At 33.4% G+C, this 20,160-nt stretch overlaps 3 protein-coding genes across 4 annotated transcripts; 2 read left to right on the plus strand and 1 right to left on the minus strand.

The window, feature by feature from the left end:
• Window positions 1–385: 385 nt before the first annotated feature.
• On the minus strand, window positions 386–2,364 carry LOC105787875 (uncharacterized). The gene is made up of 3 exons (XM_012614467.2): window positions 2,056–2,364; window positions 1,083–1,322; window positions 386–644 (listed from the first exon to the last, which is right to left on the minus strand). Exons 1-3 carry the CDS (start codon window positions 2,071–2,073, stop codon window positions 597–599), a joined length of 306 nt encoding a protein of 101 aa, XP_012469921.1. The 5' UTR covers window positions 2,074–2,364; the 3' UTR covers window positions 386–596.
• Window positions 2,365–13,430: 11,066 nt separating this feature from the next.
• On the plus strand, window positions 13,431–17,900 carry LOC105787876 (ABC transporter F family member 5). Of its 2 annotated transcripts, XM_012614468.2 has the most exons (9): window positions 13,438–14,371; window positions 14,616–14,957; window positions 15,882–16,022; window positions 16,112–16,291; window positions 16,396–16,551; window positions 16,875–16,976; window positions 17,089–17,217; window positions 17,297–17,401; window positions 17,527–17,900. In XM_012614468.2, the coding sequence occupies exons 1-9, from the start codon at window positions 13,550–13,552 to the stop codon at window positions 17,620–17,622; spliced, it is 2,073 nt and encodes a 690-aa protein (XP_012469922.1). In that variant the 5' UTR covers window positions 13,438–13,549; the 3' UTR covers window positions 17,623–17,900. The 2 variants fall into 2 exon arrangements, 1 of the variants encoding a protein (XP_012469922.1); XR_001131706.2 differs by lacking the exons at window positions 17,089–17,217; window positions 17,297–17,401; window positions 17,527–17,900 and adding an exon at window positions 16,670–16,794 and having other exon boundaries at window positions 13,431–14,371.
• Window positions 17,901–18,326: 426 nt separating this feature from the next.
• On the plus strand, window positions 18,327–19,317 carry LOC105787877 (uncharacterized). The gene is made up of 2 exons (XM_012614469.2): window positions 18,327–18,845; window positions 18,977–19,317. The coding sequence occupies exons 1-2, from the start codon at window positions 18,463–18,465 to the stop codon at window positions 19,182–19,184; spliced, it is 591 nt and encodes a 196-aa protein (XP_012469923.1). The 5' UTR covers window positions 18,327–18,462; the 3' UTR covers window positions 19,185–19,317.
• The last annotated feature ends 843 nt before the right edge of the window (window positions 19,318–20,160 follow it).

Raw genomic sequence — 20,160 nt, forward strand, 5'->3', positions numbered from 1 at the left:
CGTTATTAAATCTCCTCCATACCCATTCATAGTCAAATTTATTACCAGATTGAGTGAACCAGCTTTTTTAAGTTTCCAATACATGAAGTAACCAGTTGGGGGAAACGGACAAAAGCAAATTAAAGTTCCATAGGTAATAAATGCTACACACAATAGCTTATTTCCAATTGATTAAAATCAGCCCATCCTATCACCAAAAAGATCAAATTGGTCCCCAACATCACCCTCGATAGTAGTTTTAGCCACACATTTCTCAACCCCCCATTTTCTTTCATGTCACATCCCCGGGATATTAGCCTCATCAATAATCCCCCCCCCTTTATTTCTCCATCACCTTTCCATTCAAATTATACATCATGAGAACCAAGGAAAGAGGAAGATCAGATGCATAAAATGATCACCACATTTAAATTAAAGCATATATTATCTTTCCTAATCTTAAAAACCAAAGAGATGATGAAGAAATAAAGATGAGAAACCAAAAAAAACAAAGAACACAATGGAAAGAGAGAGAGGAAGGGTGCTCTATAAATACATCGATGTAACTCGGGTGGCTTTTAAAATCATCTTTCATGCGAGCCCTTAAACCCTAACCCTTAAGCCTTGACGCAGCAATTGAAGTAGCTAAAGAAACTCCGCCTTGTCTGTCAAGAAATTCAAAAAAAAGCAATCAACAAATGTGTGACCGAGTATAATATGGCTAACTAATGACATTTGTCAAAGTGAAAAAAAGTATAATTCATTGACCAAAGAGATAAAAGATATAGAAAAGTATTTCTACAATGAAAAGTGGAATCCTCATCGGGGTTTTCCCCAAGGGCCGAGTTACATAAGCTTAAAGGTTAATTGTGCAAGCCCCGGGGCTAGCAAACATCAAAGGAAAAAGATTAAATGATACAGCTAAGCACAACTTCCCCACCAGCCTATATCACATGGATGCCAACAAAGTTCATATGGATTCGACATGGTTACGGCGCTATCACTATTTATAGCTACCAACCAATAATAGAAAATTGTATATTTATAGTACATTTTCTAATTAAATAAAGGATTTGGGAAGATAGTGGAAGGGAGAATCTTACAGATGGAGAGTGATGGTTCTGAGGGTAATTGTGGTGATGATCATCACTAGGAGTAGTGCTAACAGTGTTTGCAGTTGGGTTAATGAACTCTTCTTCATTACCAAGACTGGCTCTTGAAACTTCCCTCTTGTTTTGCTTCCTCATTTCCCTGATCTTTGAGAAGTCAAGAGAGTAATCTGGCACCTGTCCCTTTTGATCCCAATCACCAAATTGTGGTACTGATAGCCATGGTGCATTTTTCTACATCAATTTTAACACCCGTAAGCCAAAATATATCAATGCTTTAATTAACCCCAAATATTGCCAAAGCTATCAATGCTTTGTATTCATGGCCAACTGTTGAGCAAATTATAAAATTTGTCCTTTGGCAATACTTAATAATGCCAAAAAGACATCATGTGACTTTGCAAGTTCAATACAAAGACATTCCAAATTCACAACCTAGCTAGCACTGCATGTACGAAAATATTCCTAACAATTAACACCAACAATCTATGTTATTCATGACTCTTTCATGTTCCTTTATAAGACCAACCATTTACATTATTTAGACTTGTCATTGTCCTTAAGAACTTAAAAAAACTTGACACTCACTCGGTGAATCTGGGTAACATAACCAGAAACCTGTTTATAGTGTTCCCCTGTATTCTTTTTTTTTCTTTTTCAACTCTAAGATTATAGATTTTTTTTCCCTGTAGAAGGGAATTTCAGCTTTTGAGACATACCAAAAATCAAAACCCATATTTAAAAAATTGAATTTTACTACTTCATACACTTGGAAAACGTAAAATTAAATTTCTTTTTTTCAACCCATGAGTGAACTCGGAAATGAACACCAAATATTTGTTTGGCTGCAAAGAAACTCCAAAACTAAGAAGGAAAATAACTAAGACCACATGAATCATAACTACATAGCCAAAAAAAGAATCCTTCTTTTTTCTTATCAATAACATAAGAAAAACAAAGAACTAACCTCCTTGCGATCTTCCATGCTTGATACCAAGTGAAAAAAAAGGATCTTTCCAAAGCTTTAAAGAGTTCTATATATTAATCACTAAACTATCAACGGCTAATCTGAACCAGTCAAAGGAGAAATAGAAAAAGCAAGTAAAAATAAAAGGGTATTTATAAAAAGAAAGAAATAAGAGAAATTGTGGTGATTGAATGAGTTGAAGCAAAAAATATATAAATTCAGCAAACGACAGCACCGATCGGAAGGGGGGGGGGGGGTCTTTGATAGAAACACTAATCAATCAGCACCTAATAAAATCAATCACTCCCCTCCCCTCCCCAGCTTTCCTTTGTTTATATGTATATTAACTTATTATTTTTATACGTTTTAATTCTCGATAATGGTCTTGCCTTTTCGCTTAAATTACACGGAATGCCACTCATTCGGACACGCTTTGCTTACGTGGATTTTTAAGCTTTTTGCCCCTTAATTTGGTTAAGATTGCTGCTTTTATATGCTAGCTGTCTCTACGAGGGCAGATTCCAAAGTTCATCCGAGACGCGGTTTTTTGGGATTTTAAACGGCACCGTTTATCAGCTCATTATAATTGAATGCCAAATTTGTGTCCTACATAATCTTTTTACATTTAAATTTCATGTACTTCTCTGGTTGACACGTATTAGACATGTTTGTTATACGCAGAGCTATAAAATTTTAAATTAATTTAAATATAAATTTATTTCTTTTTGTATTGTAAAAGTTAAAAATTAAATAAAAAATGAATTTTGATTCATTACTAAATACATCAAAACCAAATCGCAATTCAACCCTACACTATATTTCAAATTTTTCTTTATTTTTTCTATAACATTTTGATTAAATTATGGGGTATTTTGAATAATCTGTCGCTGATGCAAGAAAAAGTAAGGAAATGAAGTGTTTATATAAACAGACAATTTGGATGTTATTGAAGGTATCCAAGTTTCAGAATCAGCGCCCTCTAAATCGATGATAATCAGGCGCATTCACCACCTCTTGAAGAACATTGAAAATTGAGTGCTTAAATACATACATAAAAGAAAATGTACAAGCAGATCAAATGATTAAAATAACTTTTAATAAGGAGAAAGAGTTACAATTGTTTACAAACAATCCTTTTGTTTGGGTTTAATTGGTTGTTTCATAAAAGAAGAAAAAGGTTGGTTAAGGTTATTTAAAATTTTAGAGTAGGGTGGATTTACTTGTATTGAAAGAGATGGCACAACTTTGTTATTAAAGAAGTTATAAAATAATGTGCAATGGTATATTGTAGGGTGAATATTTTTCATTTTGTAATTTCCAGCATACTAAACTTTAAGATAAATTGCATTGGAAGGATTGAAAGAGAGTAGAACAAATCAAATCGTAATACTCACAAACTTAATTCTTGATTTACTTTTGTATAAGAAAAAGTAAAATAATATAGTTTATGTAGAAATAATTGGTTGGTATGTTATTAACATATTCTTTGTTTGGTCAAAATTGAAATTTCAGAATTTCAAAATATAAAGATTCTATATAACCATATTAGAGCATAAGAACTAAATTCATAATTTATGCATAACATAGGGACTAATAACAAAAAATAAATAATAAAATGTAAAAGAATATTAATTATTGGATAAATCCCTAGGTAGCATTGTTTCTTTCGGTGGGTGTAGTTGGATTTCATTAAATAACTTTCTTGGGCGGCTATCTTAGTAGCAGAATTAATTCATCAACCACAGAATTTTCAACAAAAGGACGGAGAATAAGTAGGCAGAAAAACAAATAAATTAATATAAAATATGTTAAGTCAAAATTAATAAATATATTATGAAATTAATATTTATTTATATAAAATAATTTAGACGATTGTATCAAATTAAAATTTTGTATCTCGTGATATACTGAATTAAATTGATGTATAATTTATATTTTTCCCAATAAAAATTTGGAAGTTGGATGAAAATTATATGGCTATAATTTATTTTTAACACAACTTCCATTATTGGCTTTCTTGACCTTGTTTTTTTATGACAAAATTCTAATTCTAGCTGTAAACTGACAACACTTTTTAATCCCCTTTTCTTGTCTTTTGTCTGATTTTTGCACTCAATTATGGTGAGTTAAAATCTCACTCGTATTCTCAGTACATAAAAGCTTGCTTCTCATATTTCAATAAAGGATCATTAAATTTAATCTTTAATGGTGGTCGCTTTTTTATTATTATTATCTTTTTAACCTCTATTTTTAAGCAATTGAACAATTAATCTTAAATGGAAATCTCTCTGAACTCGGGTGATAACATTTCTCATCTGGAAATCGAGAATGGTGATGGTTGTTGGACAGATGTAGATCGTAATACAAAGAAAGTTCATTTTAAAGAGGGCAATATTGGTGGTTGAATCTGGTCCGAATCCAATTTTATTTGGAAGGAAACATTCACAGATCCATTGTTAATGGAATACTTGCTATTGAGGATTCAACAAATCTTGTTCAAAGAAATGGAACACACAGTTGTATTGAAATTACTTGGTAGGAATATTGGATCGAAGAATGACGAAGATGATTAGAATTTTTAGAATATATAAATATTTTAATAATATAATATATACATTGTAATTTAATGGAAATGATATTTTGATGTTTGCATTTTAAAACAAAAACTTCTAATGAAAATAAAATCCTTATATCTTGTTCGAGTTATTTTCTAAAAAATAACATACTAATCTATTTTGTTTACAATGTAAAAAAATAAAAAAATACATATGCTGTTATAAAATTAATATAAATACATATTTTATAAAAATACTGTAAATTTGAAAAAAAAAATGCAACACCATAGAAAATACATAAATTTTTAAAACCACTGTCGTGGGGTCTACTATTGGGACAAACTTGTGAACTCAATTCTGTAATTTAGTTAGGCAAGTGTCATAAATCACGGATCAAAATTTATGATCATTGTGCACAAAGCATTTCATGGAGATTAATTGATTAAATGGAACATGTGAATAAGTCTATCTACTTGAAGCTTGAAGTTTTGGTGGCTCAATAAAATGCTCTAGTAAAACTAGAGTTATCAGAGTAATTAATGTAAATCCTAAGAGATAAAGATGTATAAAGTTTAGATCCCTTAAGACTCTCATCTTATAAATAGGCATTGATCTTAGTTGTCATTAATGTAATTTGATCTGGGGGAGTTCAACTATCAAAACCTTTTTGGAAATCGACTTTTTATTTTAAAAATGAAAATGGAGTCGCCACCAATCCTTTTTATTAGGTGTGATCGGATCATGAAACTTAATCATTTTAACAAAAGGTTAAATTTACTAAAACGATAATTTTCGATCTACAAAATCCAGGAAGTGGGTTCGGGAGTCAGTTATGTATGAGGAAGGATTAGCACCCTCATAACACCCAAAATTGGTACTTAGTTTATTATTTGATGTCTTAGCGTCGAAAATTAAAAATTCGAAGAGAATTTAAAATACAATCCCTCTTTGCATGATGATATTTTATTAACATATCGCTAACTAAATTAAATTTTATGGAAAAGGCTTTATTTCGAGTTAATCGAAAAGAAAAGATCATGTCCAGTAAGTTAGGGCACAATGTCTCAAGTTCTTGAAAACAAGAATGATCGCCATTTGATTATTACTTAAATCCTATGTGTTTTCATTTTAAATAGGATATTCGATTACTTCGGTTCAAGGAGAAAGTCATACTCCGTAAGTTAGGAGCACCACTCCTCGGATTCTCAAAATAAAGAATATTACCTCGGTCTTAAATTATTTTTTATGCATTTGCACAGAAAAACAAATGAATGTATGTAGCAATATTTACAATACGTGATGATGGCAAAATTATGACATGTAACAAAATAATAACATAAATAATAAAATAAAATGACAATAATATAATGAATTCAATAATAATAAAAGAAATGAAAAAATTCAATTAATAATACTATATAATAATGATACTAATAGTGGGATAATACAAAAATGTATGATAATAATATAATTACGTTCATAAAATATTGATTTTTGAGCAAATTTTAACAAAAATAATATTAATTAGCAACGATAATTACCTAATAGTATTAATAGTATCAATAATTAAAATAAAGGACTAAAATAAAATAATCGGAAGTTCGAGGGAAAAAATATAAATTATGCAGGTTAAAGGGTGAAAAAAAAAAGCAAGTACAGAGACTTAATTAAATGAACAGGGGACCAAACTGAAACTATGACCAAACTTCAGGTATAAATAAATGAAAACAGTAAATAAAAGTGTTAAATAAAAAATAAAATACAGGGACCAAAAGGGCAAATAACCCAAACCCAGTACACGTCATTCCCCAAGGGTCGATAGTCTGGGGACTGAATTGAATATGTAACAAAATTTAAAGCATAAATCATATAAAAACAAAAACAGAATATAAAGGATTGAATTAAAATAAAATGGAAAAGTGTATCGCCTCAAAGGGAAATTATCCCAACCTCACGTCATTTCCTTGGCTCAATAGTGGGTCAAAGGACTGGCTTGCAAGGAAATTAAAATTATAGGGTAAAATTCAAAAAATAAAAAGAAAGGAACATGACGAAATTAAAAAAAGCAAAAAAAGCAGAAGGACCAAAATGGAATTAGACCATCACTTCGAAAACATGCGGAACCTGAGGCTGTTTGGGTCAGATCTTCAGGTCAACCCCAAAACGACGACGTTTCGAGGCTTTTGAGGTCAAGCCAAAACGGCGTCGTATCACAAGCCCTATTTAAGTTAAAAAATCTAAAAACAATCATTTTAATAGCCTAAAAAAACTCATTTCCTTTCTTTTTAAAAAAAATCTAAAAAAAATCATTTTAATAGCCTAAAAAAAACTCATTTCCTTTCTTATTTTTCTCGAGCCCCCTTTCCTTCGGTCATAGGGTCGGCAAGTCTCCGCTGCGGCCACCGGTCATCGGTGACGGAGACTGCCGCCTCCGGAGGCCGGAGATCACCAAAATCACCCATTCCGAGCCCTTTTTCACGTAGATTTTAGATATAGGATTCAAATCCCCAAAAACCCAGTCGAATTCCACTAACAGTCAAGAAACCCTTTTCTTCTCCCTGATCTACGATGAGGCCGTCGACGAACCCTTAGGGGTTTAGAAAAAAATGAATCTTCGTTTTTGTTTTAACTTTGCTGTTTTTTTTTTAATTCTTCGGTCTCCGTTGAGGTTGTCGACGAACCCTAATGGGTTTGGAGACCCTTTGATAGAGGGTTGCACGCGGACCAAGATCGAGTTGCCAAGTCACGAGAAACTCCTACGAAAGGTCCTAGACGAACAGATCTGAAAACAAAAACAAAGATTAAGTTTAAACCGAATCAGATTTGAATTTAAATCCCCAAATTCAATTAAAGGAGCAGCAAGAAACAAAGAAAGAGAACAATGGAATAGAACGATTCAAGAAGTAAATAAAGGATGCGATTCGGTCTAATTGAACAGCCAAGATGATTTTCCCCAAATTCCAGCAACCGATTGACCCCCAAACAGATTATAACCCAATCGGCCAAACCCTAGAATTTTGGGGATTTTGAGGACGACTCCTTGCTGCCAACGAAGGAAGAATTAATCGATTCTTGGAGTTGGAATATGGCTGGAAAAACACAAGAATAACAGCAAACAAATGAGATAAAGAATCGACACAAGAGAAGATAAATAAAGAAATCGAAACAGCAAGAAATAAAAGATAAGTCCTAAAGATCCTTGAAATCTTGAAAGATTCCACAAATCCCTTCAAACGGCTCTAATCTCCCCTCCAAAGAATATCAATGGCAAGAAGAAGGTTGAAGATGGCTCCCACAATCACAAGATTGTTAAAACAACTTCTAAAGAAAGCTCAAGAGAGAATTCTTGGAGAAATCCCCAAAGAAAATTCTGCACTTTAACAAAACTGAAATTTTATTGTATTGAGTAATGAATTACAAAGGGTGGCCGGCCATCTCTTATATAGGCCTTCTACTAATTCTAATCTCATTAGGAGAACTTAAAAATTAAACCTAATTAAGAAAAATAATAGGAAATTAACTGGCCACTTAAATAGGCTGTTTTGGGCCGATTTTTAACATGTAATTTTCCTAGAGCCTTAAAAATTAAATTAACAATTAAAATGTTTACAAATTGGGCCCTTTGACATTTTGGCCTGATTTTCAACTAAATATGTATGGATTTCTTGATTGGGCTGGAATTCGCTTATTGGGCCTCGCCTTCAAGAGTTTGGGCTTGTGATCCATCTCCTACCAAATTTAGGTCGTTGATGCTCGTAACGGAGATCCAATACACCTTGGATGCAAGATTCTGTTTCTTGGACCAAGATTTCCAAGATTTGAAATCTTGATTTTCTCGATTCTTGAAATCTCTCCAAACAGCAAAATTGGGCCAAGATTCGGTTTCTTGATTTTCTTGAAAACAAGAAAGTGAATCTTGATTTTCTTGTTCTTTTGTGTACACATCTAAGGCCTTGCTAACAAATTCTTGAATGGTCCCATTTAGTTTGGAACGCATTTGTCGGGCCTTTGATCTCGTTATTGGGCCTTGTGGTAGTTTGAGCCCATCACGTTCTTGGGTTGGGCCTTTGAGACTCGTATCACCCTTTGAATCGGCAGAGAGCTGCCGTCGACGGTGGTGGGAAACAAAGCGATGAGATAAGTTTTTTTACTTTGTTTTTATTTTTTATGCTATTTAAAAAAATAGAATAAACATCAAAATGGAAGATAAAAAAAACCACCTTCGTAATTTGTTTTTCTCTTTGTATTCTCTGTTGAATTTCTTCGTAAAAAAATTACAAATGGTTCTTTGCCTTTTTATAGCTGAATTGCAGCATATTATTTTTCTCTTTTTCCTTTTTCTGCTTCCCTGCTTCCATTTTTCTGTCTTTTGCAGGTGGTGGTGGGAAAGACGAGGAGATGGTGTTAGGCCTCTGGTGGTACGTCTACTGACGTGGCGAGGGTGGCGGTTGGAGGCTTAGGGACTTTTAAGGTTTTCTTTTTTGTTTTGTTTAATTTAGGATTTAGGCTATTGGGCTTCGAGTGTCTGGGCTTTTAGGGTTAGGTTAGTAGATGAATTTGGGCCATTGGGTTTGTAAATGGAGGGACCAAAAGGGCAAATAACCCAAACCTAGTACACATCATTCTCGAAGGGAATTTTGCTAACTGTTGATTTCATGACATTAGCATAAGAAATGACTTCTACTCACTTAAACCGATATCCTCCTACATTGATAACAATATCGATACTAATCGAGTTAAGATATATTGTCATGATTGATTAAAAATGAGGCAACGACCTAACATTACCATTGTGCATATTGTAATGGGAAAAATAATGGTGTAAAAAGAATGAGTGAATGAGATTTTACGAAATATTCTACTAATAGGAATAGCAAACGCATCTCATGGTATGCTATATCATTTCAATTTTCAGGGGAAATGATTAAACTCAAGCCATGCACTAATGTAGTAAACTACACGCCCAACCCAAGTGTGCTTTCGCAAACTTTTACTAAAATTACGTTACACTGTAGACTATGTAATTAATTTCTTTTATTTAGTGCGATTTAGGGTATTTTCGATTTAATCATCCAAAATGAAATTTTCCCAATTTTTAGGGCGTTTTTATTTCAATCATTCAATATTAAATCTCCAATTATAGTTAACTTAAACGCACCATATCATGTTCACATGTTAACTTTGATCACTCAACTTCTAGGTTACTTTCATTTTGGTCACCTAAAAATATTTTTTAAAATATTGATTGAGGTAAAAGACATTAAAGATTAAAGTGAAAAGCGGTAAAACTAAAATAATGCTTTAAAATTTGTCAAATTATACTTGTTTACCCCATTGCTGGAAGTTTTGTTTTGTTTTTTATATTGAAATTTTAAATTTCAAAACATCAAAATCAATTAGATAAGTATGAAATTTTTATCCATTGATAGTGTTAACCGATTAGTTACTATAATATTGAAATTAATTTAGACTCCTTTCAAATCTTAAAACTTTATTTTATGTTTCTAAATTAAAATCAACTTAAATAAAACATATTCACGAAAACTACACATAGCCCCTCCCCAGCTCATAAATAGGAAGATAATGTATTTTAGCACACTCGAACTCATGTCGTCATACCAATCGAGTTAAGATTCGATTGAGAGTGTTATATTAAGTTTTAGAATTTAAGTATTAGATACGAAATTAACATTAGTTGACTTCACAATTGACAAAATCAAAACCTTGAATTGGTTTAAAATCAATATTTCAACATCCCACATACCGTTCATTTCACGTTGTTGATTGAGAAACAAACCTATCATTGCATTTGTATTTCCACAAAGGATGTTAACTTCGGATTTCATGATTGATATAAAGCGTATGATAATCATAAAATACAAGTATTTTAGAAAATGGCATAGCTTTCATTGAAAATAACATTTTTGGTTTTTTGTGTGGATTATTGAAAATAGTCATGGTTCGTGCTACAAAAATAATTAGTTTAAATCTTTTAAAAATAATTAAAATAAAACCCATGGTTCATGCTACAAAAATAGTTTTCAAAAATAATTAGTTTATTTTATTGGATCGATGTCCTGAGTGTAGTATATTCGTTTGTAAATTTATAATTTTTTTCGAACAAATTGATTAATAAAATAAATTCATTAATTACATTAATATAATTCGTATAATTGTCCTCGTGTGATTTTTGCACGCAAAATAAAATAAAAGTAAATGTTGCTCATTGGTTGTCTAATGTTAAACTAATACTAACCAATATTACATGGCCGGATCGTAATACAGAAAGACGACTTATATTAGTAGACGAATCTAAACACGTCCTTAGTCTAATCGGAAATGAACAAACCGATTAAAAGACTAATATGTCGTCTAATTAGGGAGATGCTTTGTCTTGGGTATCAAAACGAATAACTCCTATAAGATAGAGACATAGATGAGACTAAATGGATTGACAATACATCGAACTGGACCCAAGAAGAATAGATTCTAAATCCATGGATTTATTCACTTGTGACGTTCATAATGTGACATCCTAAATCTTGAGTGGGTGACGGACTATGCATGCACGACTCGTATATTTTGATGTAAGGAAAATCCTATGTTCAAATAGATAAGGAATCGAAAGCTAGTGCGTTGGGTATACAACTTCTGCAGTATGTAGTGTCATTCACAATAGTTAAATTCGTAGCCTAAGACATGGGTAAATGATATCCTCTCATTGGCATTACATGGTTGATGAAAAGTAAATGTGGTCATAAGTCGTTTGTCTTTGTGATAAATGACTTGATTACTATTTGATAGTAATTGACTTTTCATAAAATAAGATGCAATAATTGCCATGAGATAAACTAGGATCATATTGGGAGAACGAATATTACCCCAAAGAGTTTAAGGATATCTTATGAGGGTAACACACTTATGACAAGGTCATTAGACGAGCACTGATCGAGTTACTTTCATAATGGTATGTCGTTGGGGAGAGCTTAGTCACGATACTATAGTGAAATGACTTCGTAACTAAATGAGTATAATTAATAAGTGAAAAGTTGAAACTTAATTCTAAATCATTTGAGCCTTAATCACATATGTCCAATTAGTCCCTCAGCTGGCTCGTTGAAACTAGAAATGAATGTCATGTTGAATCAAATGAACAAAAATGAATAAAAATTGTGAAAATGGAGAAATGGGAAATATTTGAAAATGATTATGGTTTTCTCCAAAATGAAAATAAAAATAAAGAAATGAAATCATTTGGAAATGATTATAGTTTTCTCCAAAATGAAATTGGAGAAATGGAATCATTTAAAAATGAATGTGGTTTTCTCCAAAATGAAAATGAAAAAGATTTGGAAAAGAATTTCTTTTTTCGAATTAAGTGAATTTCAAAAATTGAAATAAATCATTTGGTCATAGTGAACCGTTGAATGTAGAAATATTATATATATATATATATTCTCTCATAGATTCTTTTACGGTAAAATCGTCATGGTTTTAACAGAATTAGAATTGAGTTGAGAAGATTATTTAATTGAAAAAAATATTAAGATGTTTATTTTGGGAAATAGAAATTGGACCCAATATGGGAGAGGCCTAAAATCCTTTCATGACAAAGGATGTGACAGCAAACCCTAGTTTTATGAACTAGAGATGTTGCCCCCTATACTCCTGGATAGACCAGTAGTTCGTTTTTCCAGTTGAAATAAATTTCTTCAATTCAATAAGGGTTCTACGTCCTCTCCCTATAAGTAGATGACATTGATAGGTTTATTTATAAGACTTTAAGATATTGTTACTTTACCAAATAAAGAGAATTTATTCTCAACAATTAAATCTATTTTCTGGAATAATAATTTTTGTCATTTCTATTTGATAAGAGGTTTTGTTTTCACACTTAAACAAATAAAATGAATTCTAGTTCTGTGTTTTTATTCGAATCATTTGAGCCCATATTCGAAGTAGGTTGTGGTACGAGTATAGTGGACAAGATCGTTTGGTTAAAAGTCGAGAACGGCAATAATTTGTCTATCCGAAAACACAGGTGTATATTCGATTTAGGGTTTATTTACTCAAACACCTTATGTGCATTGCTTTCTTGTGACTTTTTTTATTCGATTCGAGTTCCTTTGCCTTTTTTGAGTTACTTTCTATTTATTTTGGTGCTTTAGAGAATTTCCTTTTTGAATTTTCATTTCCGAGAGTAAGGCTGACTTAGACAATTTAAAGTAAAAAAAACACCTAAGACTACATGATTTACCAGATTTAAGTTGTAACCCCATATCACTAATCTTTTCCATATTGTTTTAAACTTCTTTGTTTGCCAAAAAGGCCCAAAACTCATAACGTAAAAAAAATAAAACAAAACACCTTAAATTTTTTTACTAGTAACCCTTATTGGGCCTAAATAAAATTTGTGACCAATGGGTTGCATAACCATAACTTATAATTAAACATATAATTGAAGACATCTGGCCCCTAAATTTGATAAGTTTTCTCAACTTAATCCCTATGATGAAAAGATGATTATTCTATGGATGAATATTCATTTTTATATAATATTTACGTCAAAAACAACAAGTTTCAAGGATAAAATCGAAGAGGATTCGGTTTATGATCGTGATTGGACACGTGGATTACGTAGCACGTGCCAGTAACTGGGAGCCGCTGTCTCTTTCATTTCCTCCTTTTTGGCTAACCATGACCACAAAATCTCCTCCTTCTCTCTCTTCTGTTGGGCCACAATTTTATATCAAGTGGTGACCAAAATAATTACAATTTCTTCCACCCCTCAAATTTATTAAGCGATGCCTAATTCTATCATATTCAAAATTATGATGATTTGTTTTTATGAATAAAAGGGAAAATATTTATTGAAGAAAGTTCCAATTCCATTTCCCTTCTTTCCCTTTCCTTTTCCTTCATTTTCCCACCAACCAAACATGGACCTATCCACGAAATTCCATCGCTTAGACCTTCGTTCAACATTCTTCACCTCTCTACGACCCTCTTTAACCCGGAATTCCTCATCGGTCGTTTCTCCCAAAACCCTTAAATTTAGACCCACTAAAGTAAATGCCCAAGTTTCCACTCTCAGTGTTGAAACCTCCGTTAAAGAACCTCAAAACGACATTGAGTCATTGTTTTCAACCAACACAGTTGAAGAGATTGATCGAAAGCGTGGCAACAAACAATCCAACACCGGCGCTTCTGGTATTTCCTCCGGTGTAAAGCTCGAAAATATTAGCAAAAGCTATAAAGGAGTTACGGTTTTGAAAAACGTGAATTGGGAAGTGAAAAAAGGCGAGAAAGTTGGATTGGTTGGAGTAAACGGGGCAGGGAAAACCACCCAAATGAGAATTATAACGGGGCAAGAAGAACCCGATTCGGGGAACGTTATAAAAGCCAAGCCCAATATGAAAGTTGCGTTTTTGAACCAAGAATTCCAAGTTTCAATGAGTAGGACGGTGAGGGAGGAGTTTATGAGTGCCTTTAAAGAGGAAATGGAGATTTCTGAGAGGTTAGAGAGGGTTCAAAAGGCGATAGAAGGATCTACAGAGGATTTGGAGTTGATGGGAAGGCTTTTGGACGAGTTTGATTTGTTGCAAAGGAGAGCTCAGGCTGTGGATTTGGATGAGGTTGATGCTAAGGTTAGCAAGTTAATGCCAGAGCTAGGGTTTTCCCCTGAGGATTCAGATAGGTTGGTTGCCAGTTTTAGTAGCGGGTGGCAGATGAGGATGTCACTTGGAAAGATTTTGCTGCAGGTAAAGTTGTTTATTTGATATCATGATAGTTGCCTAGGTTATCCAATGGACGTACTATTAGCAGCTCAAATGACTTGGTACCTGTTCATTATAAGTTTAAACATTGAATTGATTAAGGAAAATAGTTAGCTTGTTAGATATATTTTGATGTAGAGGGTATTAACTTGTGGCTCATGTGTATGATATGTAGTAGAGTATATTGGTGTTTCTAGCTGTTTTTTTTTATATGGATGTAAATTTGCAGGAGCCTGATTTATTGCTTTTGGATGAGCCTACAAATCACCTTGACCTTGATACAATTGAGTGGCTTGAAGGATATCTAAAAAAGCAAGATGTGCCAATGGTCATTATATCTCATGATAGAGCTTTTCTAGATCAGTTGTGTACGAAGATTGTGGAGACCGATATGGGTGTTTCCAGGACGTTTGAGGGTAATTATTCTCAGTATGTTGAAGCGAAGGCAGCATGGATTGAAACTCAGTATGCTGCGTGGGAGAAGCAGCAGAAGGAGATTGAGCAGACAAGAGACTTGATAAGCCGATTAGGTGCTGGGGCAAATTCTGGCCGAGCTTCTTCTGCCGAAAAGGTATGTATGAGGGAGTCATTCCTGAAATATATTTCATTTCATAGTTGAGGAATGCAAGCTGTCCACTTTGGTCATTGTTGAGTGAAGATGTTCAGTTTTGCTCCATCATGACATTATCTCATAAACATGCATCTATTAATGATGAAATGAAATTACTGCCAGATTGTGAACCTTCTGGACTGACAGTAATCTTTCAAGTGAATGCGTGAGTTTTCATCAGATCTTACTCTATACAATTGATGGTTTTACCGTGTACAATTAATTTCATACAGAAGTATGATACCTTGAATTTTGGAATCCTGAGCGTAGAACACAATGTCTATTGAAAGGTGGTCATTGGGGATAGTTTCTTTTTTTCCTTATTTTAAGGGTATTCATCCAGAATTCTAGGTTAGTTATTAGTCATTAGGAAATTTTGTTGACATGCAGTTGGTAATTTTATATCATTTTCCTAAGGTTGTTCACTAAGTTTATAAACACTTTTATTAGACCAATTAGTTTTCTATTCTGGATCAAAAATGGTGCACGATTTGGATCACACGGTGTGAAATTTGTTAGGATGGAACCTATGTATTTTTCTTAACATGTTGGCCAGAGAGTTATTTTGCATAAATAGTATTACCTATAAATTCAGGCATGCTATTTGGTTCTCTTTGCTCGTCTTTCAAAAGTCCATTTGTCTCAAGTTAGCCACTCTGTCTACCTAAAATTAGTTCTCGGTATGGCCGTTGACACTTTTTTTAGAGACTAAGGTTGCTGCTGCCTGAAATTTTCATCTTTTATTTCTTTCTTTTCAGTTTGATGGTGTTTGCTACTTAGATTGTTACTGGTTCATTATACTTTGCGCTTGTGTAATGAGATCAGTTCTTTAGACTCTAAATTATTTTCTGGTTACTTAATTTCTCCCTCTTATGTGTGATACAGAAGCTGGAGAGGCTTCAGGAAGAGGGTCAAATAGAGAAGCCATTTCAACGGAAACAAATGAAGATCAGGTTCCCTGAGCGTGGAAGAAGTGGTAGATCTGTTGTTACTATTAAGAATCTGGAATTTGGTTACGAGGATGAGGTGAGTTGAGATGTTTGTTTGTGTGAAGAGGATGGTGGGGATTGTTTTAATCTTTCTCATTTATGACAAAAGTTTGGGTTGTATGTCAGCTGCTATTTAATAGGGCAAATCTTGCAATTGAAAGAGGAGAGAAAATTGCCGTTATTGGTCCAAATGGTTGTGGAAAGAGTACTTTACTGAAACTGATAATGCATTTAGAGAAACCGAGAGGCGGTGAAGTGATCCTTGGGGAGCATAATGTTCTACCAAATTATTTTGAGCAGAATCAGGTATTTGGCCTTTGAGAACATGTTTTTATTTTCACCTAGTTCCTGGGATCCCATTTTGAGCTTAAGAAAGTACGAAGCACCTACTCTAATCAATATTTTTTCAGGCTGAGGCTCTTGATTTGGATAAAACGGTGCTTCAGACGGTGGAAGAGGTTGCAGAGGACTGGAGAATTGATGATATTAAGGGACTCCTTGGTCGTTGCAACTTCAAAGCCGATATGCTTGACAGGAAGGTTTCCCTTTTGAGTGGTGGTGAGAAGGTAATTACTCTACATAGAAGTTTATATGTCGTACACTTTTTGCTATTGTCAAACAAACCATATTTTTTGCTCTGAATCTATTTTGGTTGATAGTCCTATTCAATTTGACAAATTTTAGGGTGCTTCAATTGAAGATGGTTGATTATCCGATGGTGTATTGTATTAAAATGTTTAACATTATGCATGCTGATGAATTTTGATACAAGACTAACCTAATACGGTTCTATTTGACGTCCCATGATGGTAATGATAATGTGCGTTATCTATACTTTTTTTGTTTTCAAGGCATGAATTTGAATGTTGTCTTTTCCTGTTGCATTCAGGCGCGTCTTGCTTTCTGCAAATTCATGGTAAAACCATCGACCCTACTGATTTTGGATGAACCAACTAATCATCTGGATATACCCTCAAAAGAGATGCTAGAGGTTTGTTTTTTCCTTATCTTTCTATATTCACTTCATTTATTATTCTTTTTTCAATATTGTAGCATTTAGCTTTTTATCACTCATTTATTTTGCAATCTTTCGATTAAATCAGGAGGCAATTAGGGAATACAGTGGCACTGTCATTACTGTTTCGCATGACCGATACTTCATTCGGCAGATAGTCAACAGAGTAGTGGAAGTAAAAGATGGCCATTTGCAGGACTATGCAGGCGACTACAATGTATGGTTTTCTTCAATGAACTCTTCCCATCTTTATAATCCGTCTTTATTAACTGTGAGTACCAATTTCAAATGAACAGTATTATCTGGAGAAGAACCTCGAGGCAAGGGTAAAGGAGCTTGAGCGTGAGGCGGATCTTGAAGAGAAAGCTCCCAAACTGAAAGCCAAATCAAAGATGTCAAAGGTAAGCAATTATCAATACACTTGAGATTCCAAGCTTTTTTTTAAAAAAAAAACGGGAGAGATTATTGTCACATGGGGTACATAAGCATCAACTTTTATGTATCATGCCTTGCTTTGTTTCAACAGGCGGAGAAGGAAGCTCGAAAGAAACAAAAGATGCAGGCTTTTCAAGCGGCTAAACAAAAGTCAAAAGGGATGAAGAATTCCAAGAGATGGAAATGAAGTATTAAATCTATATACCACACACTGATTAAAGAATGACCTGTTAGTTGAGAGTAGGAATTGAGTGACCACCAGCACCATCTGTATATAATCTTTGATAGAAATAGAGTCCTGAAAATTGAAGCTCTTTGTAATCCTTATTTAGAAGCGAAATTCATTCATTAAGGTGGCAAGTAAAGGATGTGATCCACATTCATGCCTAAATCTAATGTTAAAAACTCAAAAACTGGCTTTCTTGAAAGGGGAAAAAGAAAAAGAAATCCATGGGGGTTTGTGCAGTATTATTTTCAAAAAAATTATGGTAAATGTGACACAGGGTTGTCACTATGCTCTGCTTTCAAGAGAAGCTGGACTCAAAAATCGATATGTATGTTTTGGATTCCACTCAATTAAATATAAAAAGAATACTGATAATGAATTAAAATTGGAGTAGACTAAAGTTAATTTGATCCTAATTGCTAAAAGTCTTAGCAACTCAAACTTTAGTACCAATTTTAAGGCAACCTTTTAAGAGGTACTTAAATTCTCTAATATTTATTTGGTGCAATTCAATGCATAAATTTTATGTCTCACATTATTAATGAGCAAATTAATAAATACTTAAAAATTATTTAATTTCACTTTATAAATTTCTCATCTCCTTTCTTGTGTCTCGACACAAAACTAAAAAAGTAGGGTTGACTAAAATCTCATAATTTTGCAAGGATAATTTATTACTACTTTTATTTTATTCAAGGATCGAGTATATATCAAAATTTTTATTACAAGTTTGGTACTCAATTTTCCATTATGATTTATGATTATTCCTTTCCTTTTCCCCCTTGAAATGTTCAGAAACGGATGCCTCAAACCAAGATGATACCACCACGTTTCAATAGAACGTGTCCAAACTCGAAACCACCCCTTAGCTATACACAGCTGCAAATACCGCATCCTTTTGCCCTTTTTTTTTCCCCCTATTTTAATTCTAGTTTACAAATTTTAAGAATGAACAAATCAAGAACAAGACGCTACACATTGTTTCTCCTTTGGTTAATCATCCTATCTCATCAAATCCGACCAGTTGTTTGTGAAGGAAACCAGTACAACGAAGAGAAACCATCATTGTTCCAGTTGGTCTCAAACACCTTTTCTTTGTTGAAGAAATCCCATCAAAGTTCATGGGAAAAGGTCAAAACCATCATCCATGAGTTCCAGTTGCAGTTCACTCCTCCAAGTCTAGAGTAATAATATTACCACTTTCCTGTTTTTCTTATTACGTACTTTTATATTAACACATGGTATCAAATATTAACCCCCCTTTTTTTTTTTTTTTTTTTGTAATGTGGATTAACATGTTTATGGTGGATGTTAGTTTTAGAGGCACAGGAGGGAAAGACCCAGGTAAGGCTAGTGATGGAACAGGAGAGAAGGTGAAAGAAGCAGTGAAGGACAGCATTGAAACAAGTGAAGCAATAGCTGAAGAAACTGCAAAAACTGCTGCAGAAGCTGTCCACAAAACTGATGAGAAGGTGAAAGAGAGTGCTTCTTCTAAACCAGACGATTCTCATGAGGAACTGTAAACTATATATCCCAACCTATTTAGATGCGGGCGTTTTTCTTTTTCTTTTTTTGGGGTAAGTTTATTTCTGTTATATGATTTTTGTTGACATATTAATAATTTATATTATATAAGTTTTGATATGTTTGTATATAAGCGATAACTTTTTTCATGGTTGGGATGTGTTGTGGCTAGTTCAAAATTGCTAAATTTACTATCAACTTAAGCTTGGAGAACTTGTCTAAGAAAAAAGCATAGACTCAAGCATGCTTTATTAATTCTGTTTTCCATCTGCAGAGAATTAGCATATACTCTTCGAAAACTGTTGATGGTATAACTGGGTTAGGCAGAGAGGTTGTGGAGATGTACGGTTGAGGTAAAGAGTAATCGAATAAAGTGGTGGGAAAAAGTAAGAAGCTAGGAGAAGAAAGGGAGAAAGGTTGAAGGAGACGATTCTTAGAAGGGAGATAGATCCCTACTACATGGTTAGTCCAACCCTTGTATAATCTTAATTTTGTATCTTTAAGTGTAACGTCACAAATTGTTACTGGAAGTCAAAATCAAATGGTTAAGTGGTATGATGGTATAGGTGGTGATATGATTTGCTTTACGTCACCTTGAATGGGAAGTTATAACAACAATCTAGTGTGAGGGTTAATGAATGGACTCACTAAAGAACGTTATTATGAATTTGTTTGAGGGGTTCTTCTAAAGAGTTGATTTATATCATCTACTGACTTATTGTTAAATTTGAACAATTAAGATGTAACAGAAATGTAAGAGGATTGAAGTATGAGTTTTATTCCTCATAAACAATCTCAACTAAACAAGCATAAGGTTGCTATTGAAAAAAATGATGAGTGAACAGTTAGATGATATTGACACTTGAATCAACTTAGAAACCTTCCTAGGCTACCTGGGGTACCAAAGCCTTAAAGTGCAACTTTTAGAGGTCCCAACTTATTCATGTCAACCTATCATCTTTTTGAAGAAAAAGG

This window comes from Gossypium raimondii, chromosome 2, assembly GCF_025698545.1.
Source record: "Gossypium raimondii isolate GPD5lz chromosome 2, ASM2569854v1, whole genome shotgun sequence".
Classification (NCBI taxonomy): domain Eukaryota; kingdom Viridiplantae; phylum Streptophyta; class Magnoliopsida; order Malvales; family Malvaceae; genus Gossypium; species Gossypium raimondii.

Bases quoted from the DNA above. Each gene is read 5' to 3' on its own strand.
- LOC105787877 (XM_012614469.2), top strand. From the start codon at position 18,463: ATGCCTCAAACCAAGATGATACCACCACGTTTCAATAGAACGTGTCCA. The intron at 18,846-18,976 runs GTAATAATATTA...GGTGGATGTTAG, and splicing joins TTCACTCCTCCAAGTCTAGA to TTTTAGAGGCACAGGAGGGA.
- LOC105787876 (XM_012614468.2), top strand. From the start codon at position 13,550: ATGGACCTATCCACGAAATTCCATCGCTTAGACCTTCGTTCAACATTC. The intron at 16,023-16,111 runs GTGAGTTGAGAT...GTTGTATGTCAG, and splicing joins AATTTGGTTACGAGGATGAG to CTGCTATTTAATAGGGCAAA. The intron at 16,552-16,874 runs GTAATTACTCTA...TGTTGCATTCAG, and splicing joins TTTTGAGTGGTGGTGAGAAG to GCGCGTCTTGCTTTCTGCAA.
- LOC105787875 (XM_012614467.2), bottom strand. The intron at 645-1,082 runs GTAAGATTCTCC...ATTTCTTGACAG, and splicing joins AGAACCATCACTCTCCATCT to ACAAGGCGGAGTTTCTTTAG.